Source organism: Myotis yumanensis, unplaced genomic scaffold (genome assembly GCF_028538775.1).
Source record: "Myotis yumanensis isolate MYYU_CA2020_CCGP unplaced genomic scaffold, mMyoYum1.0.hap1 SCAF_10, whole genome shotgun sequence".
Classification (NCBI taxonomy): Eukaryota; Metazoa; Chordata; class Mammalia; order Chiroptera; family Vespertilionidae; genus Myotis; species Myotis yumanensis.
Window position 1 is genome coordinate 61,777,110 of NW_027223761.1, and position 27,662 is coordinate 61,804,771.

A 27,662-nucleotide genomic window follows, 5' to 3' on the forward strand; every position below is an offset into this window, starting at 1 on the left:
ATGCAAATAGTGTAGTAGGCAGCTTAGCAGGGAACCCCACCAAAGCCAGGAAAACCACCCCAAGGTGAATGCCAGTGGAGCTCAACAAACTTCAGTCACTACAGGTGCTGAATAGGCATAGAGCCTGTGATGTCAGCAATCCTGCCCTCTGCCCTGGAAGCAAGGTGTGTGTACAACCTGGATCACTTTACAACAAGCAGAATCATGACCTGTTTTTAAGACATCGTGGAATACTCTGTGATCCACGTCCTGTTTAATAAGGCCTTTTTTCAAACAGAATAGAAGCAAACGAAAGAAAACAACTGTTTAGGTGGTTTAGTGTGTCTCCTTCACATGCACCCTGCTTGATATTAATCATAAGATTGCAACACCAAGGGAACCCAAATAATCTACTTGGAGTCACATTTCTGATGATTGCTAAGGCGATTCACTGCTACTAGTAAATCAAGAGGATGTTATGAAACGTGAGTCAGACCACGTCCGGCTTTCTGGAAGAGCAAGGGCTCTCTATAAAAAGGGAACTCCCTAGCTGAGATACTGGAGCCGCAGGCAGGTGGGGAGCCATCAGATTTCTTTAGCTGAAAAGGAAGACAGAGGTCAGCATGCTCAGCCTTCCCCTGCTGCTGCTGCTCTGGGGCGTGGGGTCTCACGGCTTCCCAGCAGCGCCTTTAAAAATGCAAGAGGATGCTGAGCAGACGGTCCAGGTAACTGCTGAATTTCCATACCAGAAATGGAAAAGCCTCTATTTGCATTTTTCCACAGTATAACAGAGAAGTAGTAGTTAGTAGTAGTAGTTATTTAACTGTGGATTTTCTACAAAGAGACATTATTGTTAGAAAGCTCACTCTCCTCCAAAATGTATGTATGCATGCATAGACGCTCCTTTTCTAGCTGGAAGTGAAAGGAACCCAAGGAACAATATGCAAATTTGTTCCTCTACAGATTGTATTTTTGACTTCATAGTAACTGATGGTAAGGAGATTTACCTCTGAATTACAGTTTCCAGCAGTGATAAAGATAATAAGGATCGTGAAATCTAAACACAGTCTTTCAAAGTAGTTCTCTCGCTTCCTATCAATCTTGAGAAAGATTTCCTGTCCAGTGTTACAATAATGCTATCTTTCCCCAGCAATACTTGGAGAAGTACTATGACCTGAAGAGTGACGGGGAACAAATTGGAAGGAACAGAAAGAGCAGCCTCATGGTTGACAAACTGAAGCAAATGCAGGAATTCTTTGGGCTGAAAGTGACTGGGAAGCCAGATGCTGAAACCCTGGAGGTGATGAAGCAGGCCAGATGTGGGGTGCCAGACGTGGCCCTGTTTGTCCCCACTGAGGGAAACCCTCGGTGGGAGCACACAAACCTGACCTATAGGTAAAGAGACCGAGCAGCAGGCGGAGAATGCTACCTCCCATCACAGCTGGGAAATGAGGTCTTATATGTCTCGATTCCACTTCATTTTTAGGATTGAAAATTACACACCAGATTTGTCAAGAGCAGATGTGGACCATGCCATTCGGAAAGCCTTTCAACTCTGGAGTGCTGTCACACCCCTAACTTTCTCCACGGCCCCTGAGGGCCAAGCAGACATACTGATATCCTTCGTCAGGGGAGGTAAGCTCTTCTTGTAGCATGAATGTGTTCTCACCTCCACTTCACCTGGCCCCTAAATCTCTTCAGCTTCACAGCTAGAGTTTCTTGTTTAAGAGGAGTGTTGATTTTGGGGCTTAAGGAGGAAATTATATCACATTGGATAGAAGTCTGTTGGCCTCATGGCAAAGCAAAAGCTTCTCTCCAGTGCTACCCTAAAAACCAAGGGGGACACTTGTTGAATTCTGTTTCTTGCAGATCATGGTGACAACTCTCGCTTTGATGGACCTGGAGGAATCCTTGCTCATGCTTTTCAGCCAGGCCCACATATTGGAGGGGATGTTCATTTTGATGAGGATGAAACATGGACCAAAGATTTCAGAGGTAAATCAACTAATCTTGCCTTTCTCAATTTTCCCCACCCCTTTGTGATGCATGTAATAATTGGTTGGTTTAACGGAAAGAACGCATTAATGGAAGCATGTATGTTCTACTACCATTAAGAAAAGTCACGATACATTTAGAAAAGGGTAAGAAAATAATATTTCTGTTAGTAACAGCATTTTATTGGCTATAGATAGGCCACACTAAAATCTCTATTAAGAAAATGTTGAGAATCCTAATGGTTTACTTATAGGCGTCTCCAAAAAAAATTTTCTTTTACTAGCATACACACCAAAATTTAATAGTGGTTGTACGATTATATGGAATAAGGGAGGAGAGGCTTATGTGTTTTTGCAACATGGAGGATGTGTCTGTTTTGTAAATAGGAAAAAACAATTTCCAACATGGAGGATGTGTCAGTTTTGTAAATAGGAAAAAACAATTTGTGTTAATAGAAATCTATTGCTTCTCTGTGAAATATGTGTTATCTAATCATTGGTGAGACTGATGAGTCTGTGCTAGACCCTCAGTCGACTGAGTTTGCCTTTTTATTATATCAGGGTAATCATAGACGTTAGGCACTAACCAAGCTCTTTACTCTTAACTAACACATTCCTTTCACTTTAGGAAAAAGCATATATATATATATATATATATATATATATATATATATATATTTAAAGCTATGAAGAAAATAAGAGCATTAGTTCTTGTAGAGTTGTAGATTACTGCTTCATTAAATATCTAAAAACTGAAAACATTTCAAGTAATTGCAAATGGGTTTACTGGCCCTTTTAGATTACAACTTGTACCATGTCGCTGCTCATGAATTGGGCCACTCTCTTGGACTCTCCCATTCTACTGATATCGGGGCTTTGATGTACCCCAGATACTCCTTCAGCGGTGATATTCAACTCGCTCAGGATGACATCAATGGTATCCAGACCATATATGGTGAGTACAAAGGAAACCATCACAGACAAGGGGCCATTAGATGCAGCCATGAGATACAGTATCTTTTAAGAAGCTGCCTTTCATTGTTTATGTCCTTTTCACAAGCCAGGCAGCACTAACTTCAGATCTGTTTTTTCTTTAGGACGCTCTGAAAATCCCAACCAGCCAATGGGGCCCCAAACACCGGAAGTGTGTGATAGTAAACTAACCTTTGATGCTATCACTACGATTCGAGGAGAAGTGATGTTCCTCAAAGACAGGTAAGACATCAATTCTTCTTGTTTGGTGTTTGTAATAACAACAACATTCACTACTACGGATCCATATGGGCCACTACTATGTCTCACACATTGCTTATCTTACATTTGTTTACATACATAATTATGTGATAGCACTTGTTTGCATTGGCCAAACCTAATTAATTTATAACAATTTTGTTTTCCCACATGTATTCTGCCATTTGACTATCAGGAAAAACAAACAAACAAACACCAAAACATTGCAGCAGAAAGTCAGTAACTATAATCCCATTTTACAGATCAGTAAAGTAAGGCATAGGGAAGGAAAGAGATCCTTTGAGGATACAAAGTTGGTCTTCTGACACCTTCTCCGGGGCTCTTATCACTTATGATATTCTTTATGATAATCAGGATGTTAGTGCGTTATTAAGAGAAATCAGTTATTTTCATGGCACCATCATGCTGGTCCCCTTTAAGTATTACTCCTTCCATTCTGGAAAAGATAATCCTCCCAAAGCCTGTGGTGGTGACAGGTCTCTGTTGCCTCCAGAGGCCCAGAGAGGGGCAGGAGCCATGGCAGGAGAATCCCCATGAGTTCAGGAGGCCCCTCTCCTGGGTAGATGAGAGCAAACACAATGTGCTTCCCTCCTCAGAGGAAGATCCTAGGTCTCCCTGTGCAGCATGTGGCCTCAGGAAGGCTGGGGAACCCTCACACATGAAGAACAGGCCTGCCCTACACACTGTACTGATTCCTAAAAGACCAGGCATCATCACTAGATACCCTTTTTCTGAATGATGCAGTCCACAGCGTATAGAAAGTAGGGGTGCTCAGAAAGGCTCTAATCTCCTCAGCCACTCTTTATGGAGTGTTGTTGGTGCCGTTCTAATACATCGTGGTCATATCTACCCCACAATGCAGGGCATGGACTGCTAATGCTTTTTATCCCCTTCTGGACTCGTTTTGAGTAAAAAAGATAAGGCTGGATGTAAGTCACTGGGTGCAGCTCAGTGCTGGGGGTGCTCAGGAAATACATGGTGCTTAAGGAAAGCTCTTGGTAGAGTAGAACACCTATCCAAGCAAGTATATGAAGGATTACTCCAAAGAGTAGGGCCAAGTCTAGGATTTGCAGGCACTAAAGGGACCCTGAGATCATGCAAACATCACCAAATGAAGACATGGAAGAACAGAAACAGTGACAGTAACTGACGTCCAAGGTCTCACAGAGGCTGAGGTAGAACTGAGGCAGGGCTGGATCTACAGGTTGATTTCTGACAGCCACCGTCACAGTCCTTCCTGCGGCCTCGAATATGGAAATGCTTCTGATGGGCCAATGGCAGTCTATGTGTTGCTGTTTCTCCAGTCACTGTGGACTGTTGAATCAACATTGCAAACCACCAACCAAAGCAAGACAAAAGGAGGGGCTCCCAGACCTGAGTTTAAAATTAACCTTTGTCTCACCAGCTGCTCAGCGTTAGATAGCTCCCTTCGCCTCCCTGGCCTTAATTTCTCACCTGTAAAAGGAGAGTAATGCTTTCTTGAAGGGTTTGTGTGAGATAGGGCATGATGTAGGGAAGGTCCTGTGTGTTGAAAGTGTACACTAGTGTAGGATGTTAGTGCTGTATTCCAGCCAAAGGTGTGCTGCAGCAGAATCCTAAGGGCTCGCCAAAGCCGAGTTTTAAATTTTGAGAATTTTGCAAGCTGGTTTTTAAATACAAACATTCTTAAGAGTTAAGTTAGCTCTGGTTGGTGTGGCTAAGTTGGTTGGGCATCATCCCATGCACCAAGAGGTTTCCAGTTTGATTCCTGGTCAGGGCACGTGCCTAGATCATGGGCTCTATCCCCGATGGGGGGCATGCAGGAAGCAGATGATCAATGTTTTGCTCTCACATAGATGTTTCTCTCCTCTCCCTCTTCTTTCCTCTCTCTCTAAAAATGAATTTAAAAATTTTAAATTACATCAACTCATAATTATATTTAACCAAAGGTAATAAAAATAATTCCAACTTACCTCTTTGGCCCTGGCCAGATGGCTCAGTTGCTTGGAGCATCACCCTATACACAGTAAAGTTGTGGGTTCAAATCCCAGTCAGGGCACGTACCTAGGTTGCAGGTTTGATCTCTGGTAGAGGCGCATATGGGGAGGCAACCCATCAATGTTTCTCTCTCACTTGATGTTTCTCTCTCTCTCTCTCTCTCTCTCTTTCTCTTCCTCTCTCTAAAATCAATAAACATATACTCAGGAAAGGATTAAAAAGAACAACTCACCTTTTTGTAATTATTTTGCCTCATTTTATTCTTTATTTATGTTCTTGTGGTTGTTTATACCTAATGTATTTGTGTGGCAGAAATACCACACAGTGGTGTGACACCGCAAATCTCTTGAAATCTGCCATTGTGGGAATATTTCCAACCTGGGAATAAGCAAATGCTGCAAACCAGGACTTCACTCCACCCTCACCTTGGAGAGCCAGATGTTAAACATTTACCAGCACACCACTAGGCCAGCAGTAAGAAGGAGCTGGATATCAGCCATAACTTGCTATAGATTAGATAAAAACCCTTTTCTTTTTTTTTCAAACCAGGTTCTACATACGCATAAGTTATTACTACCCGGAACCTGAGCTCAATTTCATCACTACCTTCTGGCCAAATCTGCCAAATGGACTTCAAGCTGCTTACGAGTTTGCTGAAAGAGATGAAGTCAGGTTTTTCAAAGGTAATGCTTCCAATGATTGTATGAATTAACTTCTCATTGGCTGAGATAGAAGAGAGTACTACCTCCTCTCTCTCTAAGGAATTTTAAAAATATAAATCTCACCAAATCAATTAAGGGAGTCCATCACCTTAATTAAGGATTGCACAGTATGCCCTAACAGGTTTGGCTCAGTGGATAGAGCCTCGGCCTGCGGACTGAAGGGTCCCAGGTTTGATTCTGGTCAAGTGCATGTATCTTGGTTGCGGACACATCCCCAGTAGGGGCTGTGCAGGAGGCTGCTCATTGATGTTTCTCTCTCATCGATGTTTCTAACTCTCTATCCCTCTCCCTTCCTCTCTGTAAAAAATCAATAAAATATATTATAAAAAAAAAAAAGAATTGCACAGTGCATTTCTGAGTAATTTTAAATCAAAAGCATATGACTGGAGATATAAATATTCTGGCCTGTTTATGACTCTAGACTTATGAAATTGTGTTCTATGAATACTAGTTATGTATTTTAAACCCTCTCTACATTCTTGGGGCTGCTGAGAAATGAAATACAGAGACTTGGATCAATGCTGTAGAGGGGATGCAACAGAAGCATTTGAATTGTATAATGTCCTAGAGCTATTTTTATGTAAATTACTCTCCTCAGATGGGGAGGGCTCCTACTAGGCAGCAGATAGGGATGCTGCATGCAGCCATGCTGTCAAGGGGTGACCCTTAGACCAACACCATTGACATCGCCTGGAGAGTTTGTTAGAAATACAGAATCTCACTCAGCTGAGTGCCCTTGAGGTCCATTCATGTTGTCAGGTCTCACCAGCCCTCCTTGAATTTTAACGGGCTTCCAAGGAAATTTGTATGTACATTAAAGCAGGAGAGGTCCTGAAATTCCATAAATTGACTATCCCTGAGGTGGCCTCATGAACTCTTTAGTCATGTCAATGCCTGGCTCCTAATAGAAGTCTCCAACCCCATAAACCAGCCATTCTTGAAGATGCTGGATATCAGAATCATCAAGAACACTTTTTAAAATATATTGATTTAATTTGTCTGTGGTTGGATACCAGCATCTGTATTTTTAACGATCTCCCTAGTTAATTCTGATGTGTAGCCAGGACACTGCTCTAGTCTGTGAAACTAACTTAGGTAGAAATCTGCTCACTGCCTACTGGTGCTCAGGGTGTTTTAACCGCTGTTTCTTGATTGGCAGGCAACAAGTTCTGGGCTGTTCAGGGGCAGCAAATGCTGCCCGGATACCCCAAGGACATCTACAGTTCCTTTGGCTTCCCTAGAAGTGTGAAGAATATCGATGCTGCTGTTTTTGAGGAAGAGACTGGGAAAACATACTTCTTTGTTGCTGACAAGATCTGGAGGTAAAGAAAAAGTTAGGGCACCAGATTTCTCTACATAGAAGGGGAAAGTTCTAAATGGAACCACTCACAAAAGATTCTCACATTGCCTTGGCTAGCTGCCTTTTCTATGAATGGGCAGATGTGGGGTGCCAGACATGGCTACGTGTAGCCAGTCAAGCATCCAAGTCTCTTGTTCAATAATCATCATGCAATAGCTGTCCCAGGAACCCAGGGGTCAGTTGGAGATGAATTTAAAAAGAGAAGAAGTAAAAGAGAGAGAGAGAGAGAGTGCTACCTCAGCCAAAAGAGACTTATCTTCAGTCACATTATACTTTAATAAGACACAGTGTGGCATCACCTGGAAAATTAGATTTAGATGCTGGATTTAGAGGGATCTTATAAATCTTCTAGTCTCCCCAACATCCTACCTCACCTCATCCCACCCCCACCCCCATTGTACACATGATCTATGGAATTAGTTCTTATAACATTCTTGTTGGTGAATACCCTATGCAGTGGTCGGCAAACTCATTAGTCAACAGAGCCAAATATCAACAGTACAACAGTTGAAATTTCTTTTGAGAGCCAAAGTTTTTAATCTTAAACTATATAGGTAGGCACATTGTTATTAACTTAATTAGGGTACTCCTAAGGCTTAGGAAGAGCCACACTCATGGGACCAAAGAGCCGCACGTGGCTCGCGAGCCGCAGTTTGCCGACCACAGCCCTATAGTGATTTTGAGAAGGCTGCTTGTTTAACAAATGATTCTGACACATTTAATCATTTCTGGACCAGGTATGATGAATACCAACGATCCATGGATGCAGGTTATCCCAAACAGATAGCAGCTAACTTTCCTGGAATTGGCAACAAAGTTGATGCGGTTTTCCAGAAAGATGGTAAGTGAATATATACCTATTTCCTCTATTTTTTTTTTTTTTTTGCCATAAAACAGCATCAGTATTATTATTTAGAACAGCAAATGCCAAAAAAAAAAAAAAAAATTTGTTCTCACAAATGACTTGGGTTTTTTAAGAATTCAAGTTAAACCTAGAAATGACTTGTGTAATGTAGTAAATATCTTTTGTTTTCTTTCTAGGATTTCTCTATTTCTTCCGTGGAACAAGGCAGTACAAATTTGATCCTAAAACAAAGAGAATTTTGACTCTCCAGAAAGCTAACAGCTGGTTCAACTGTAGATGAAATTGATCGACTGTTTCAACATTGAACAGAAAAATATATTTCAAGAGCCCAAGGAAGGAATTTTCCTGAAAAGTCATATATTTTTTAGAAATTCTGAGCTATTTAGTATAATTTTATTTACACCTCATTCTGCATGATTTAGAATGCAATACTTTATGTACTTTTATAACTTAGCTCTACAGATGAGTGCTAAGAAAGGCCAAGTTTCATAGCTTATCGATACATATGAGCCAGTTTTGCAAAGACAGAAGCTCTTTTACAAAGTGTAAGACTCTACATTAAACCTGGGAGCAGCCACGGTGATGAATGTCTCCTCCCAAGAAAGAAAGAGGCAAGAGTCTACACCAGAGAAAAAGCAGCTTGAGAAAAAGTACGCAGCCACTACCTACTAACACCCTGAAATGCCAGGGACAGCTTTTGTTACAGAAAATAAAATTTCTTATGTTTATAATAAAGCCATCTTTGTCTCTACTATTTTAAAAACTTTCTATTATGGTTAAGTTATAATACTTTTATTACTGATTATAATGCCCCACTCACAGAGCTAAATTTTCAAATTTGAAGTGGGAAGTAGACAACCATGCAAAATATTCATGTGGGAAATTTGGAAATACAGAAACTTCAAATATTTTTCATTCTTATGGAATTTATATCATATAGAAGGGGAAGAAAGTCTATTTTCCATGTTCCAAATTAGGATTCTAAAATTAATTTTAGGTAAAAGCAGTAACAGCATGGTAGAGTTTTCTAAGGGTACATTCTTCTCTCTTCTTCCAGGCACACGGGAGGGTTATGTTTTCCTACAGTCCAACTTCCTGTAGTTGGTGTGGGGAGGGATGGGCAGTGGCATCTGACTAGTGCTGGCCAGTGGATTGTGCCTGGACGTGATCAATATCACTTCCAGATGGAAACATTTGATTTCTGGTGCAAATTTCTCCAGGGGTCTCCCTCCTCTGCTGTGCATGTCTTAGGAGAGTTTCCACAAGATGGAAGAAGCCTGAATTGCTGGGCCACTACTCCAAACAGTTACCCCAAACTTCAGTCTTTTATTGTGTTAAGCTACTAAGTGTCAATGTAAGAAATGTCCAAACCCGTAAGAATTTTTATGAGTTTGAGCCAAAGTGATGACAATTGCCAGGAAGCAGTATCTCAACCAATGGAGAAAATGCTCCAGAGAATGGCAGTTTTGCACCTTACTTTATATATTAGAGTCAGAGGAGGAGGCATAAGGGGGTTACATGAAATCCATTGATGATACCTTAGGAAGGCAGGAGAAAGCAAAGTGGGACACCTCTGGGATGGGTAAAAAGTAAAGGAAATACACACCTACTTCTTTTACATTGGTGGGAATAGGATAGTTCGCAGTCAACAATTAATACAATAACAATGAGATTTGTGGTCTCTGCTCTGGTTCTGTGGCTGTGCTTTGAGGGGTCCAGAAAAAAAGGAAATTACTTTGATATTCCAAACGTGTGTTAGCAGGTATGTTATCATAGATGTAAAAAAGACAACAGACAGTCTCAGTTAAGGTAAAGATTGACCTTTGTTAGGAAAAAATGCCGACCTAGGACATGACTATCCACCATGAGCTGCTTTTAGTTAGAAAGTTGTAATTTAAGACTATCTTGTGTAGTTAATTTAGGTCTCTGAGTTTGTAAGGTGCTACGCAGTCCTCCCCTGAGCTTGTCAGGTTTAGTATGTGGCCTTTTTGCATCCACATAAGATTTTAGATTTTGTTAAACCTGCATAATCTAGTTTTTCTAGGCAAGTGCTGTCTAGTCTATCATGCCTAATTCGGGAGGGTGTTATATACGTAGAAGTCATACAGGTAGCTTCCAGCACCATGAATTTCAAGTTTCTCAGGAGGTGCTCATGTAACCAGACGATCAATGGGTCCGTGCTGCCTGTCACTACTTGAGCCAATTAAGCAGAGACAGGGTTGAATCATATATGAGTCTTTAATCCAATACTTCGGGCAGTATGAGAAAGCAGTAGGTCAGCCTTAAGAATCTGCTCTGCACCCCACCATAAGCCAGATGCTTATATTGGGTAGAAGGACAAAGTTTACGTGGGAAAGTAGGCAAAAAGTATATGCCAAATGGACAGTTTACAGGTAATGGGGGCTGGAGATTTGCAATGGCCTGTGGGTATATAAAGGCTGGTGGCCTTCAAAGTGCTAGTGATATACAAAGGCTGGGGGTCTTCAAAGAGCTGGCAGCTCTGGTTTCTGCAACAAGGTTGTTAACCTTTCCCTGATAATAGGAAGCTCCCGGATGGGAAGGATGGGCTGCATTTCCAGGTCAGCTCCCAGCCAGTTACAATGTGCCTTCTTTAGTCAGAACAAAACTCATGGTTAACAGAGCACGATTAATATTTCTTAAAATTCTAGTTGGTCCCCAATATTCAATTTCTGCTCCTATCACTCACAGTGTTTGGCTAAGTTTTTCTCTCTAGGATACATTTTTATATTGATGTATAATGTGAATGCAGAAAACTCATGTGTCATAAATGTTTATATCAATGAGTTATCACAAAGTTAACAATAAATAGAGCATTACCAGCATCACAGCAGGCCCCTCTGGAGTCTCTCTCAGCAACGGTCAAGTCTATGTTAGCTCAGCTCACCAGAATCAGAGCCTGAAATGGGAATTTTTCATTGTGGTCACTGGGAGAAGTGCTCCCAGGAGAAGAGGAGTGGGTGAAACTTTTCAGAGCAGGAAAAAATGCTAAAGAATGATAAAGTATGTGGCCTCAGGCAGAGATTGTTCTGATCTCAGGAGCAGGGAGCTCCCAGCAAACACTGAATCACAATTAGTCTCACCTTGAGGCAAAGGAATGAGCCTTTTGTGTCCCTGTGTCAATTAGTCATTAGTTGAGGTCTGGTTTCAAGGGGAGGGGCATAGCTCCCAGGCAAGATAGCTCCTGCCTGACAAAGGCACAGGGAACACTGGGAGCTGAAGCCACCAATCCTCACAGTAGCCAGGAGGATGGCAGCCCTGGGGCTAAAGTCCTGGAAAACAGCACAGGAGCATCCACTCCATATGCTCTATTCCTCGAAGGCAGTGGTTCTCAACCTTCGTAATGCCACACACCCAACCATAAAATTATTTTCGTTGCTACTTCATAACTGTAATTTTGCTACTGTTATGAATCTTAATGTAAATATCTGATATGCGGGATGTATTTTCATTGTTACAAATTGTACATAATTAAAGCATATTTGCCAAAACCGGTTTGGCTCAGTGGATAGAGCGTCGGCCTGCGAACCGAAGGGTCCCGGGTTCGATTCCGGTCAAGGGCATGTACCTGGGTTGCAGGCACATCCCCAGTGGGAGATGTGCAGGAGGCAGCTGATCGATGTTTCTCTCTCATCGATGTTTCTAACTCTCTGTCTCTCTCCCTTCCTCTCTGTAAAAAATCAATAAAATATATTTAAAAAACAACAACAAGTAAAGCATAGTGATTAATCACAAAAACAATATGTAATTATATATGTGTTTTCTGATGATCTTAGGTGACCCCTATGAAAGGTTCGTTCGACCCCCAAAGGGGTCGCAACCCACAGGTTGAGAACTGCTGCTCTAAGGTAACCATTTTTTGCTGTGTAATGTCTTAAATTTGTCCATTCTTGAACTAAATTGAATCAAGTATATATTGAAAGGGCTAGGGCTAGGCCCTCCACCTTGCCCCAGGGTAAGGGCTATGCCCTCCATCTTGCCCCAGGGTAAGTGCTCCATCTTACCTTGGCCAAGTGCTTGGCAAGGAGCTTCTTCCTGGAAGTCTAAGCCTCTGCTAGCCACACCCAGGAACAAGACACAGACTTGTGCCTGGCCAATCGGCAGAGCACAGTCCTTTCTCCTCCCCTTACTCCAACTCCCCCTATATAACCCGTCTCCACACAGAGTTATCTCTCTCTGCTTCCTGCTGCTGTGTCGGCAAGGTGGGGGAGCCGAGCTAGCTCGAATAAAGACTCTTATGCTTTTGCATCGGACATGGCTGGCTCCCTGATGTGGTTTCTTGGGGATTCTGAAATCTGGGCATAACATATATTCCCTTTGATATGCCTTACTGTGCTCAGCATTATGCTTATGCATTTCATCCCCTGGCATTTCTGTTGATTATGTTCCTAAGAGCGAAATTACTGAGTCACAGAGATTACCAGACACCCCTTCAGACTCTCCCTTGGCCTCATCTGTCTTATATCCCAACCACAGCAGTAGCGACTATTCTGTGAAGGTTCTAAACCCGCCTCTTAACTGACAGCTGTTCTCATTGGGCCTATGCAGCAGTGGGCTTCTTGCCGCTCCCTGCCCCCCCCATATGCCTTTTCTGCCTCCTATGTGGGTGTTGCATCAAGCTCTGCCAGGGGACTCAGAGTTCCTGCACATGCAACCTAGAAGTGAAAAGAATAATTCTTTGTGGAGCAAATGTTTAACCACCTGAGAGTGAGGAGGAAACTGGTCTTGCAAGGAGTGTCAGGCTATAAAAACTGTGAACAATGCACTGCCCTGGGGCGGGGGGGAGGTCTTTATTGCTGGCCCCAGGACAGATCATCGGATATGGTCTGGGGACCACCAACACCTGGGAGCCTTCCTGTAAGGCCATGGAAGGGGGCAGAACCATATCTGCAAGACAAAGACCCCAGAAGGTTATAAAAAGTGAAGCCCTCTGCATGTTACTCACTCTGATTTGTAAATTATTCCCGGAGTCCACTAGTGTTAATAAATGGGGTCCCTCCCTTTCTTTAGGAAGCATGCTTGGTATTTCTTTGGTCTTCTGTAACAAGAGGAATGAATAGATAAAGGCAGCCCGCTTTCTTTCTTCAAAGGATGTCCTCCAAAAATATTTCAAGTGGGTCTTCAGTCTCATACGGAGCAACATATTTCTCATATCTCTGTCCAGTTGACAATTCATCTTTGTTTCTGTCTCTTTCATTTTCCCTGCTTTGCTCTCCCTGGCCCTCAATCCAGCCCTCTGGATCATATGTCTCAATAGGTACTTATGCTTACACTTAGGCTTTGCTTTCTAGGAATACCAGGTTAAGATAACTTGAGTTGAAAGTGGGGTAGTGATAACCCTTGGACTGCAGTGGCATCAGTGACTAAGAATCTCACCTGTTGTTGATTGTGAAGAGATAAAGGTGGATGGTGAGGTGTTGAGTAATCAGGTGGTTGTGACACTTCAGTAGTATGAGAGGAATGGTAATTATACATGTGAAGTTGGCTGGTTAACTGCTCTGGGAATTTGACAGAAGTGTTATGCCCAGATTTCAAGATTCCCAAGAAACCACATCAGGGAGCCAGCCAATCTGATGCAAAAGCATAAGAATCTGTATTTCAAGCTAGCTTGAGCTCCCTTCCACCAGACTCACCGACACAACGGCAAACCAAGTGGCCGAGAGACAGAACCCCGCCTAGAGACGGGTTTTAAAGGGGGGGTTGGAGTAAGGGGAGGAGAAAGGACTGTGCTCTGCCGATTGGCCAGGCGCAAGTCGATGTCTTGTTCCTGGGTGTGGCTAGCAGAGTCTTAGACTTCCGGGAAGAACCTTCTTGCCAAGCACGTGGCCAAGGCAAGATGGAGGACGTAGCCCTTACCCTGGGGCAAGATGGAGGGTGTAGCCTTTACCCTGGGGCAAGGTGGAAGGCCTAGCCCTCGCCCTTTCATTAAGAAAGTAATAAGCTTAGGACAACAAAATACCTACTCCAGCTACACCATAAAAGCCAACAGACATTAATGGCAACGTTTAAGGAAATCCTGTATCTATTATAGATTGTGCTGAAAATCAGTCCCAGATTTAATTGCGTTGGGCCCTTTCGAGCTGGAATAATTGGGGCATAAGCCTGATAATCTTGAGAATCTACATTTCCCTGAAAGCTCCATATGGGCAAAAGTAGTAGCTCCCTCTTGCCAGAGGAATGCAGCCTCCCTTGCATAGAGAATCAACAAATACCTTATATGAGTCAATACCTCACAAGATTAGCGTCATGTCACTAAGTCATGCCACAGCTGACTTAGGATTTTAGGAATATATATACATATACTCGGTGCACACATTTGTGCATGGGTGGGGTCTGGCCAGCCCGCCCCAATGGGGGCCATGGGGGCCAGGCTGGCAGGGGGAAGGGGGCATGGTAGGTTGGCTGGCCAGCCCTACCCCCAATTGGGGTGAGGGGGTCAAATGGGGGTGGGATCAGCTGGGGTAGCTCTGGTTGTTCTGGTCGTTCCAGTCATTTCGTCATTCTGGTCGCTTGGTTTTTATATTTATAAATACACATATATTTTCATATCTAATCTAATAATAGACAAACATGGTAATTGACCGTATCTTCGCTACACCTCCCATTGGCTAATCAGCAAGATATGCAAATTAACCGCCAACAAAGATGGTGGTTAATTTGCATACGTAGGCGCGAAGTGGAGGAGCAAAGACTGAAGGCAGCTCCGGCCACAGCAGCGAGGGCTTTGATGGCAGCTCTGATCAGCGAGGGATTTGATGGCGGCTCCGAGCAGCAAGGGCTGTGAAGGCGGTTCTGGCCAGAGTGAAGGCCTGGGCCCCGGTGCCAGAGGAAAACCGGTGCTGGCAGCCAGGGGAAAGGAAGGCCTATTGCATGAATCTTTTCATGCAACAGGCCTCTAGTACATATATAATCTTATATATTTTTCATATACATATATAATCATATATGTAATCATATATATAATCATATATATGATATATACACACAATTTTAGTATCAGAGGCTGTTAGTTGTTGAAAATTGACCAGTTTTTCTAAGAATTGGACCACCTTCCACCTTTGAGTAGTCTTATTTATAGAATGTAAAGGATTGTAGACATATGTTCTATCTGAGCAACATCTGTGCAGCTCAGGCCAAAAGCCACAGATTACAAAGGAGGTGGACACAGATAAAAAGAAAATTCAAATCAGATATTTGGTGGGTGGGGGGAACAGAGAGTGAGGAGGTAAGTTGAAGGCAAGTTCATGGGAAAGTTTTAAGAATGAGTAAAACAACTGTCAAAACATGAGAGAAAGAAGTTGGGAAAGAGCCAACGTTTAAGGCAAGAGGTTTTATATAAACATAAGTTGTAATAATTAGGATTCTGAGTAATCTCTTATCAGGTTAGCTGGCTGACCTTTAACTTATTACTTACTTTTTCTGATCCTAATCTCTACCCTGTTGAGTTGTTCTAAAGATTAGAAATAACATATTTAGGGCCTGGAATACAGTAGCAACTGTATACCTAGAAAGGTTTCACCTTGCTGTAAGAATAATGCTATACTTGCCTGACCACATACTAGTACATACTCCAGAATTTTAATAAGTAATGAATTTCTTAAAGACAAACATAGGTCCCTTCTCACCTCAAATCATTAATTTTTCCAGGTGTGATGGTTTAATATAGGACAAGCTTATAGACCAACATCACTCCCATGACACATGTACTTGGAAAATAGCCAATCATAATCACAGCTCTTAGTACATGAACTTTTTTTGTATCCTAACCACATGATAAGATCCATCAACAGGATGTGCCAACACCAATAAAATTATGCCTCAAAGATGAGGCATCTCAGACCTTGCTAAGTGACTGAGAGCATTACCACAGATGTTTCATGCCAACAAGCTTTGTCTAGTAAAGACACTGTAGTGAATAAGAGAAGACTTGTTCCCAGCCTAACCCTGTGAATAAGGTTACATCCACTCCCATTTTTATGGATGAAAAAACAATGGCTCACGGAAAATAGATACTTGCTCTAAGTCCAGGTCTGGTGGTCAATGCTACCACCCACCCACCCCTCTAATTTTCAAGCTGATGTCCATTTACACTGCATCACGCTGCAGAGCAAACTTCTCAGCTGCATTATGCCACAGGTTGACTAGGCTGGTTCAGTGCATAGCTTGGCTCCCCCAGAGCCTAGAAATCCCACCCTGTCCAGTCTACCTCAAGTAAGGTAGAAGTGGTGGGCCATGCCCAGAGGATCCTTCCTGCACACTCATTAATTTAGTCTCCCATCACTTTAAAGTTATATAATTCAGGTATGGTAGAGTTAATTTATCTTTAGTGAAAAAAATATAATTCTGTATAATAAGAATTTTAGGGACCTCTATAGTAATAGATTAATTTAATGAAAACAGTTATTGCAGACTTACTATGTAAAAAGTTATAGTGGCAGAAGTGAGTGGTTAGATAGGAAGGATTTGAAATCATTTTTCATTAGAAGTCTCAGTCCATCTCTTCCTCTGCACTTGGGGCTTGAGGTAAAGGGGATAAAAAGAAAATTTTTATAAAGCAAAAAAGAAGAAAAAGTAGGAGGAACATTTCAGCCCAATATGCAATTTGATTTATTTCCATTAATAAGCTTCCAGGGAGTGATTACTAGAAGCATATTATTCACTCTGAAATCCATAATATCCCTTCAAAATTGAGTGAACAGCAGAGTAGAATCGTCATGCTCCTCCCCTTCTCCACAGGCCTTTCCTTCTCACACTCCTCCTCCTCCGGTGCCAGTAAATCCATCTGAAAATCAGGAGTAGCTGTTTCAAACAAGGACTCAAGAAATAAAACATTGCTTCCAATATCTTCCTAGACAGCAATTCCCATTTTTAGACCATAATTGTATTTAAAATTTCTTTCCATGTATCTACTTATTCCTAATGCACTTATATTTGAGTTTAAAATACTGACTTTATAAAAGAAAATCACACTGGTTTTTAATTGTCTTCTAAACACATGACATTTTACCAGGCTTGTCAGCTACCTCTCAGTGAACACACAAAAATTACCTGGTCAATTTTACCCCCTTTACCAAGACATAGTATCATTTCCTGGAAACTTATCATTCTTTTATCACTCAAGTTTAGGAGGCTGGGGGGAATTACTGATATAGGCTAGCTCTATCATCTTTACGTTGAATTTTTGTGAACATTTCTGATGTCATTCAGATTAAGAAAACAGGTGGATGATCGTGCTGTTCAGCTAGAGCATGGCCACCCTATAAAAGGGCAGCCATTAGAAGGTAGACACAAAAAGCAATAGCAAGGAAAGTGCTTTGCTGAGGGAAGAAGAGTGAGAGTGAACCGTCTTACCATCCTTGTGCTGTTATGTCTGTCAGCCTGCTAGGCTTATCCCCTGAATGGAGCAGCGAAGAAGGAGGAGGAGGAGGGCCCTAACATGGATCTCCTCCAGGTATTTCCTTAAATTGCAGCCATTCCACCACTGCCACCTCCCCACCTCAGTGGTGAAGCAAATGTGACCGGATTGGAGGTTACTGTGTTGCCACAATTTAGCATTAGACAATATTAAAGTTGCTGGAGGTGGGAAGTCCCTTTATTTTCACAGAGAAGGAAAGAAAGGCACAGGAAGGGCTAGAATTAATCAAGGTTTTACAATGAAATAGTAGCAGCAGCTTTGGGACTTTATAAATGAAAATAGCAAATTAAAAATGCATGGAATGTCTCTTGCTTCAGAATTTAGTTAGTTAAAAGAATTAGGGAGGGAGAACTTGCTCATTTTAATTTTCAAATAATTTCTGGTTCATATGTTACTTGTCAAAAGAATTTATTCCACTTCAGTCTTGAACCAAGTCTATATGAACAAAGTGGGTAAAGTTATATATATTCACCCAAACTCTCTACACAGTCGTGTCAAGGAGGGTTTCTTTTCCTTTAAGCATGCAGGACCCGAATTTTTAACTTTAAATTGCTTACTTGGCAAACAAGCTAAATTGCAATGAATTTAAAATTTAGTATGAAGATAAAATAATTAAATGAGGGTCTTAATTAAAAATCAGATTAAGTGCGATAACTACTTTTGCTTTAATAAACTAGGCAATGACTAAAATTCTGAAATTTGGATAAATTGCTAAAAATAATAAAAAATGACCTTAAAACCGCATTTCTTGATCCATTAGCAATATCTACAAAAGTTCTACAACCTTGCAAAGGATGCAAAACAGAATATGACATTTATTTTGATTTCAGCAAACTGGAGGAATACTTCAAATAGATGAAGTGGGCAACTGCACAAAAGCCTAAAAAGTCCTAAGAATGACCTAAAAACTACACATTTGATTCCAATAGCACTACCTAGAAGACTACTACAACCTTGCAAAAGACGCAAAACAGTTTGCTAAAAGGAAGGACAGTAGCCCTGTTAAAAACAAAATCCAAGAAATGCAGAAGTTCCTGGGGCTGAAGGTGACAGGGAAGCTGGACTCAGACACGCTGCAGGTGATGCACAAGCCCAGGTGCGGAGTCCCTGACATCAGAGAATTCAGGACCTTTCCCGGCATGCCAAAGTGGAGGAAGACTCACCTCACCTACAGGTAACGAATGGGTCCTGAGAGGTTTCCACATAATACTGAGATTTGATAAGGGGCTATGTCAGGAGAAAATATTATCTTCTTCAATTGTCCTCATTCAGGATTGTGGATTACACACTGGATTTGCCAAGAGATGCTGTTGATTCTGCCATTGAGAAAGCTCTGAAAGTCTGGGAGGAGGTGACTCCACTGACATTCTCCAGGATCTCTGAAGGAGAGGCTGACATAATGATCACATTTGCAGTTAGAAGTAAGAAACAAACAAACGTGAAGTGCATCAATTTACCTGGTGATGTTCTATTGAAAAAGGGTCCAAAGAGATTCTAATTACCTATCTTCTCAATAAAAAAGATTCTCTGTTTTAGAACATAGAGACTTTTACTCTTTTGATGGACCTGGAAAGGTTTGGCTCATGCCTATCCGCCTGGGCCGGGGATTAATGGAGATGCTTACTTTGATGATGACAAACAATGGACAAAGGATGCATCAGGTTAGTTGTACTTCTCTCAGAATAATTTTGGTGCTGATTATTTTTATACTTAGAAAATGTAACTAATAACTTAATAGTAATAGTCTTGATAACTAAGATTATTCCAGAAATGGGATGTTCTGGATTTTCTAATGAGTCAAGCATCTACAGAATATGTTTTTATTTTAATTATTATCAAAAACATTTCCAGATGTCTTAAAAGTTTACTCTGTTTTGGTAAGCAAAATATAGAATGGGCCATTAAGTATTTCTTTGATGACTGTGGGTTTTGTCTGATCTTAGAACCCTCATTAAGAATAACTTCTCATTATATCAAATTGCAGATATCCAAGGGATAGTGTATTGCATTAAGTCTATATGAACATGTGTCTTGGCTATTGTTTATATCCAATTGGGAAAATGTCCCGCAATTACTTTTTTTTTTTTTTTACTTTGATCCCATTTATTTTTAAAAAATAATTCTTTATTGTTGAAAGTATTACATACATCCCCTTTTCCCCCATTGACCCCCTCCAGCCTGCCCCCACCTCCCCGCCCCAGGCCTTCAGCACCCTATTGTCTCTGTCCATGGGTTCTGCATATATGCATACAAAGTCTTTCCCAATTACTTCTTTACTTTTCAAAACAGAAGTTGTTACTGGACTAAAGAGGCTGTTTGCCTGTGGGGAGCCGATATAGGGTTAAACCTCAGACTGACCTGTTGGCAAATCACGAACAAGTCCCAGCTTAGAGGGCACAGTCCCCTTAAGCATAATTAGGCTTGACCTTATGAGGCTCCCTAGATCTTATCTGGGAAGCTAATGGGCTGAGGGAACAAGTGAAACTCACAACAGTGTAACTATGGTCAAAACAAGTGAAACACAAGAACAGTGTAACTATGGAAACCACTACCTTATTTACCTCTGACTATAAAATAAAGGCTCAGCTTGCCTCTGGATCTTTCTCTGTGGCCACAGCCAGGCATAGGAAGATCCACAGAGACTATAGAGAGCTATGAACGCTGTCTCCAGGTAAATCATTCTTTGCCGACTCCGTCCACACCTTTGGGAACTCCTGGCCCGCTGGGGCTGGACCCCGGCATTTGCCTGCCAACATCAGAGTTCAATAAGACACAAAAAGGAGCTTGTAGCAAAGAAAGTAAGGGTTTACTGTATTTTAGGAAGTGTGCCCCGCCTGGAGACAGGTTAGCTCAAAGACCTGGCTCCCTGATGGCTTTCAGGGGAGGGTTATGTAGAGGGAAAATCACTAATCATGGTGACTAGGGGAATTAGGTTTGTCATCAGGGTCATGCTCTCTACTCATTGGTCTGTGCAAGGGTAGAGGTTGTTGATCAGTGCATCTGGTCCTGATGTCGGCTGTGGTGTTGCCATGGTTTCCCCTCTTTTCTGGACCTGGAGCTGAAACACCTGAGGCCTAGATGGCACCCCTAGTTTGACTAAAACTCTGACTCTGGACTAAAGAGGCTGTTTGCCTGTGAGGAGCCAATATAGGGTTAAGCCTCAGACTGACCTGTTGGCAAAGTCACAAACAAGTCCTCAGACACCGGCCACCTGTGATCTTCAACTCAGTCAGCACCCTGAGGGGAGAAATCCTGTTCTTTAAAGACAGGTCAGACCAGAAAATTCTATTTTCCTATCTTTTTTTAATGTATAATGCTTAGAGAGGAAAAACTGACAAATTGTTAAACAAAATATTTCCACCACATTTTAAAACGACTTATATCTGATTTTGTTGCATTTTATTATTTTCTTAAAATCATCCAGATCATTTTTTCAGACATATAAAGACTGTTCTTAGTCACTAGAATGCAAGGTCAATGGAGATAGTTGATTTCATCTGTTCTTTTTTTTACTTAAATTTTTATATCCCCTGAGCCTAGAATAGGACTGGCACATTCAACAAATGTGTTGAATAAGTGAATTAGTAATTGTTGCATTTAAATATCATATGTAATTTCTTCAAAAAGCTCTGGTGGCTCTTTAGAAGCAGCACTACATCTTTACCTTTGCTAACAAATACTTTTTTAAAAAATTCATTAATTTTAGGTAAAGTGATACATGCTTATGGCACAATATTAAAACATCACTCAAAGACAGAGATAAAGAAAACTCCCATCTCTGACCTATGCAATCCCCAGTCCTCCCCACCTGTGCAGTCACTGCTACCAATTTCCTTTGTTTCTTTTTTTTTCCCAAATATTTTTATTGATTTTTTACAAAGAGGAAGGAGGAGGGATAGAGAGTTAGAAACATCGATCAGCTGCCTCCTGCACACCTCCTACTGAAGATGTGCCTACAACCAAGGTACATGCCCTTGACCAGAATCAAACCTGGGACCCTTCAGTCCACAGGTCAACGCTCTATCCACTGAGCCAAACTGGTTAGGGCTCCTTTGTTTCTTTACAAAGATGTTCTATTCACATTCAAGCATAAATAAGTCTATTGTTTTCTGCTACTTTTTTTTTTCAAAACGAGCACATAATATATTTTACAGACTTTTAGAATGGACACTATGCTAAATAATTAGTACATTGTTAACACTTTTCTACCACAGATTTTATTACCCTTTGATCTTAAGGAGGACAGTCTAATATAGACTTCTGAATTGGCATAGATTGAAATAAAGAGAAGAATATGTTCTGTTTAAAAATGTATCTACAGAGAAAAGATGATTGTAATTAATTTTTAGGTATTACTGGTATTTTTGACGCAGATCCCCCTGGAAACTCCAATGTGAATTTCATTTGATTTCTGCACTTTGGCCCTCTCTTCCATCAGACTTAGATGCTGCATATGAAATTCCTAGCAAAGATACCATTTTTACTTTGAAAGATAAGTACTATATAAAGTTTTAAAATTTGTTGAAATAAATTAGATTGCAATCATTTCATCAAGGCATGAATTTTCTTCAGTGTGTTAAATTTTGGATGGTTTATTACTGTAAGATATTGCTAATGCTTAAATAAGATGTGTACAAAGAACATTATAAGCTCCATTTAAAAATACTCAATGAGACCTAAGTAAATAGATGATATCCCATATTTGTGGATAGAAAAGTTTAATATAGTAAAATTTCCAATTTATCTATAGATACAGGGAGTTTTCAATTCAAATGCCAAAGCTTTCATGGAATTTGACATACTGGTTCAATAATTTTACATGGCAGAGCAAAGACCACAAATAGCCAAGATATTCCTGGAGAAGCATAAGATGAGTAGAAATGTCCTGCTTTATAAAGCCTTAAGAGGTACCATAATGTGTCAGTGCAGGGATGGATTAGTTACCTAGTGGACTATGCAGGCTTGTTGGCTCCTTTGTCAGGCTTTTAAACTACCGTTTCAGTCTGTTCTATTGTTATATGCTATTTGAGTTTCTACTTTTTGAGTTATTTTTATAAATGTTTTCCCAGGAATTTGTCAATATATTCTGTTTTCAAATCAATTGTTATAAATTATCAGAGTATTATTTTATTGTCATTTTGATTATTGCCGAAGTTGTGTTTCCTTTTTCATTACTAATGTTGAATCTTTGTGTCATTCTTTTCTTTATTGATTTCATAAGATAATAAGGTATTTGACAATTTCGTTGGTCTTTGCAGAGACCAATATTTAATTATGTTCTATCTGTATTATTTCCTTCATTTTTGTTTTCTTTGAATTCATTCTATTACTACTTTTTATAACTTAAGTTTGAAACTTACCTTATTAACTTGGAGCCTTTTTTTTCTAGTCTAAGCATTTATGCCTATAAATATCTCTTTCTTCCCATCCTTTGTTTTATCTCACAAGTTTCGATATATAGTATTTTCATCTGTTCATTTTAAAAAATCTTATCTTGTCTCGTAAGTTATTTGGGAGTATTTTTTTTTTAACAGAATGAGACTTTTGTTTTTATTACTCAAAAAAGCTTCATTTTTAAATTTATTTAGCTTTCTGACTCTGTGCTTGTGCCTTCAACACTTTCACAACGATTTTCTGCTCCTCAATAAGAAAAGCACGCTTGATCCTGTCAGGGACACATTTAGCACACATGGATCCACCGTAGGCCCAGCTAACGTGTTTTTTCGTTTTAGACAACCTCATTAGAACCTTAGGGCCTCGCAGCACGAACTCCGCGAAGTCGGCCTGGGCACACACCACACATAGATTTTGGTGCTTTCCCAACCTTCTTGGTGTAAAGGTAAACAATTCTATTACCAGGGGCTCGGGACAGTCTGGTTTTGTTAGAGGCTGTATTGTAGGACAGCCTCCGACGGTACGTCAAACACTGGACCATGGTGAATACCTGAAGTCACCGTCCCCGGAAGAGGACTATTTGGGAGTATTTTTGAATTTCAAACTGTATGGGGATTTTTATAAAATATGTATTTCTAACAACCCCATTTTTATGAGTATTAAATGAAATAATGTGAGATTACAGTGGACATTGTTAGGCTTCTATAACCCTAAAGTATTGCTGCTATCCATGAATATTCCTAGCATTTATTTATCACGTGCAATGTGCCGGGAACCGTGCTTGTTAGTGGTGAAGTTTGAAACTAAAAGGTGCTCCTATTCCAGAGACGGCAGCAGAGATGAAGCCCTCAGCATACTGCATGGTAAGAGCTGGGACTGAGGGAGGCCACGGGCCCTGGGAGCCGAGGAGGAGCACGTGACCCACACCCAAGGGTCAGCACAGATCTCTGAGAGGAGGTGATGTTAGGATGAGTTTAAAGGAGAAGAACATTGCCGTGTGGAGACACGTGGGGTGTGTAGAGTGGAAAGGTCTCTCAGGCAGAAGCAATGTTTACACAAAATTAATAGTGTATCTGGAACTTCTCAGGCAGGTACAAGTCCTTCAGTGCAGGTGAAGCAATAAATTGACATTTTAGATTAGATAACCTGGCTGTGATGGGAGGAAGGGGCTCAGGGTTGGCATGGGAAGGGTAGTATAACAAAGTAAAAGCAGAGAGACTGATAGAATTGCATTGTCCTGATTCACTCAAATGTGTATGGATGCCCAAGGAATTCAGAAGCAGCACAGACTGGACCAGGTGACCATGAGATGCAAGAGGAAGTCAAAAGGAACTGATATATTGATGCAAAGCTTAAGAAAGAGTACTAGGTGAGAAATTTAGATTGAGAAGTCATTGAGACTATAAGAAATAACTAGGACTGGGCACTGTTAGTTATAAATAATAAATATAAGACCCAGAAAGGGCAGTGGACCATTTATTTGTTCACTCATTTATTCATTTACTCATTCAGAGAATATTAAGTATCAGCTATGAACTGGCCTTTAGGTTAGTAGTTAGAGTTAAAACCAAGACTTCCTCTTTTTCATAATAATGCACGAAAATCATTTCTAAAACCAAAAGGATTCTCTCAGAATTTCTTGGGTTTCTTTTTTCTTTTTTCTTTTTTTTTTTTTTTAAATATATTTTTATTGATATTTTACAGAGAGAAAGGGAGAGAGATAGAGAGTCAGAAACATTGATGAGAGAGAAACATCAACCAGCTGCCTCCTGCACACCTCCCACTGGGGATGTGCCCGCAACCAAGGTACATGCCCTTGACCGGAATCGAACCTGGGACCTTTCAGTCCACAGACCGACGCTCTCTCCACTGAGCCAAACCGGTCTTGGCGGGTTTCTTTTTTCAATAGGAAAGCAGTTCTGGGCCATCAGAGGAAATGAGGTGCAAGCAGGGTATCCAAGAGGCATCCACACCCGGGGTTTTTCTCCAGCCGTAAGGAAAATGGATGCAGCTGTTTCTGATAAGGAAAAGAAAACATACTTCTTTGTAGAGGACAAATACTGGAGGTAAGACGCAATAGGAATGACTTGGTATGCAGCTTAATTAATTAAGAAAATTATTTCTTTCTTTAAGGATATTCACCACTCTTACCCTCTAATTTTGTCTAACTTCAAACTTTCTGATTATGAGGGAACCAACTTCCCAAATATAATAAAGGGCTCTCACAACAGCTGATTACTGGCTCATATATCCAGACTCCAAAAAACATCAGGAGAGCCCTGGCCAGTGTGGCTCAGTTGGTTGAGTGTCATCCTGTGTACTGAAAGGTGCCAGTTCGATTCCCCATCAGGGCACATGCTGGGGTTGCAGGCTCCATCCCCAGGAAGCAGTTGATTGATGTTTCGCTCTCACATCAATTTCTCATTCTCTCTCTCTCTCTCTCTCTCAAAATCAATTTAAAATCTTTTAAAAAAAGACATCAGGAGAGACTAACTGAGGTCTAGACAATGGCCACCATAGGAAGCTTATGTGTGTCAGGCTATAAAGACAAAGTTTATGGGGCAAGTGTGATAGAGAACAAAACGTTTATTTTTAGTCAAATGATTTAACTCACTTTGTGTTTTATGTGTATGCAGTCTTCATGCCTTTCCAGCAGAAGGGCACTTCAGCTCTGTGTGTCTAGGCTTAGAAAACCAACCTCAGACATACATACGGAGCCTCTGTACAATATCATTATGTCTTTGTTCCTGAGAAAATTCTGATTTATGTGCCAAGCTTAAAGTCCAGGGAAGTCACATACGTTTTCAGCCATAAAAATGTTTATAACACTTCCTTCCACCAGTTGAGAACTATCTAGGATTCCACACTGGAGCATTAACATTACTTCATACTGTTGCATGCAATGGAGCCTCTGCACAATGTTGACCTATATTTCTTTCATTCAGTACAGATTTGACGAAAACAGCCAGTCCATGGAGCAAGGCTTCCCCAGACTGTTAGCAGATGATTTTCCAGGAGATGAGCCGATGGTTGATGCTGTATTAGAGGCATGTGGTACAAAGACACTCATTTCATTGCCAATGGGAACACAATAGGAATGACTTGGTATGCAGCTTAATTAATTTATATCAAAATGATTTGGAGAATCAAAACTATTGTAAACTACTCGGTCTTATGACTTTTTGAGCCAAAGTATTGAAAACTTTGACTTTCTAATTTATGCAGATTAGATTAAAATTTATTTTTCTTGAACAATTTCCAAGTCTTTGTCTTACACCTGCACGTAAAATCAAAGGACACTTCCTAACAGCTTAGTCATTATCATTGGTATAATAATACAACCAGTGAGAGCCAGGTTTACTAATGGCTGTGTGTCATCCTCCTCTCTCACTCTCTTTTATTGCATCTCAAGGTGCCAAGTCTGGCCTTCAGTTGCAGTTGGCAATTGTCTGCACTAAATAATTCATTTGTAAATAAATAGTAGCCCTCCCATATGCTCAAGATAGGCAAGATTTAATTCCTGGTAATGGGCAGATAAGAAAATAAAATTTCAAAACAACAAGAAAGCCCACTGCATGGGAGAACATATTTGCCAATGTTATCACCGATAAGGGTTTAATCTCCCAACATTTATAGGGAACTCACACAACTTAACAAAAGGAAGATAAGCAATCCAATCAAAAAATGGGCAAAGGACCTAAATAGACACTTTTCAAAAGAGGACATTCAGAAAGCCAAGAGACATATGAAAACATGCTCAAAGTCACTAATCATCCGAGAAATGCAAATCAAAACAACAATGGGTATCATCAACAAATCAACAAACGACAAGTGCTAGAGAGGATGCGGAAAAAGGGAACACTCGTGCACTGCTGGTGGGAATGCAGACTGTTGCAGCAACTATGGAAGACAGTATGGAGTTTCCTCAAAAAGTTAAAAATGGAACTCCCATTTGACCCAGTGATCCCACTTCTAGGAATATATCCCAAGAAACCAGAAACACCAATCAGAAAGGATATATGCATCCCTATGTTCATAGCAGCACAATTCACCATAGCCTGGAAACAGCCTAAGTGCCCATCAGCAGATGAGTGGATTAGAAACCTATGGTACATCTACACAATGGAATACTATGCTGCTGTAAAAAAGAAGGAATTCTTACCATTTGCAACAGCATGGATGGAACTGGAGAGCATTATGCTAAGTGAAATAAGCCAGTCAATGAAAGAAAAATACCACATGATCTCACTCATTTATGGATAATAAAGACCATTATAAACTGATGAACAAAAACAGATACAGAGGCAGAGCAGCATCGAACAGACTGTCAAACTACAGTGGGAAGGCCAGGGAGGGCGGGAGGCGGGGTAAGAGATCAACCAAAGGACTTGTATGCATGCATATAAGCATAACCAATGGACACAAGACACTGGGGGGTAGGGGAAGCCAGGGGAATGTCAATGGGGAAAAAAAAGGAGACATATGTACTACTCTTTGTAATACTTTAAGCAATAAAAAAAAGTAGAAAAGATGAAAATAAAATAAAATAAAATTTGTTCTTTTTATTACTTAATTTGGAGAGAGTGGTCAGGGCTTAACAATCATAATTCTCATAAGGTTGATGGTCTTGTTACTAAGATAACCTTAATGTTTGCTCAGCAGGAAGTGGACCCCCAGTGCATTTTAC

At 40.8% G+C, this 27,662-nt stretch overlaps 1 protein-coding gene and 2 pseudogenes across 1 annotated transcript; 2 read left to right on the forward strand and 1 right to left on the reverse strand.

Moving 5' to 3' along the window:
- Window positions 1-571: 571 nt before the first annotated feature.
- MMP1 (matrix metallopeptidase 1) lies at window positions 572-8,880 on the forward strand. The gene is made up of 10 exons (XM_070426909.1): window positions 572-704; window positions 1,130-1,374; window positions 1,466-1,614; window positions 1,849-1,974; window positions 2,773-2,928; window positions 3,071-3,188; window positions 5,751-5,884; window positions 7,083-7,245; window positions 8,021-8,124; window positions 8,325-8,880. The coding sequence occupies exons 1-10, from the start codon at window positions 603-605 to the stop codon at window positions 8,426-8,428; spliced, it is 1,401 nt and encodes a 466-aa protein (XP_070283010.1). The 5' UTR covers window positions 572-602; the 3' UTR covers window positions 8,429-8,880.
- Window positions 8,731-26,070, forward strand: LOC139018487 (stromelysin-2-like; annotated as a pseudogene).
- Window positions 23,124-23,516, reverse strand: LOC139018257 (large ribosomal subunit protein eL34-like; annotated as a pseudogene).
- Window positions 26,071-27,662: the final 1,592 nt, after the last annotated feature.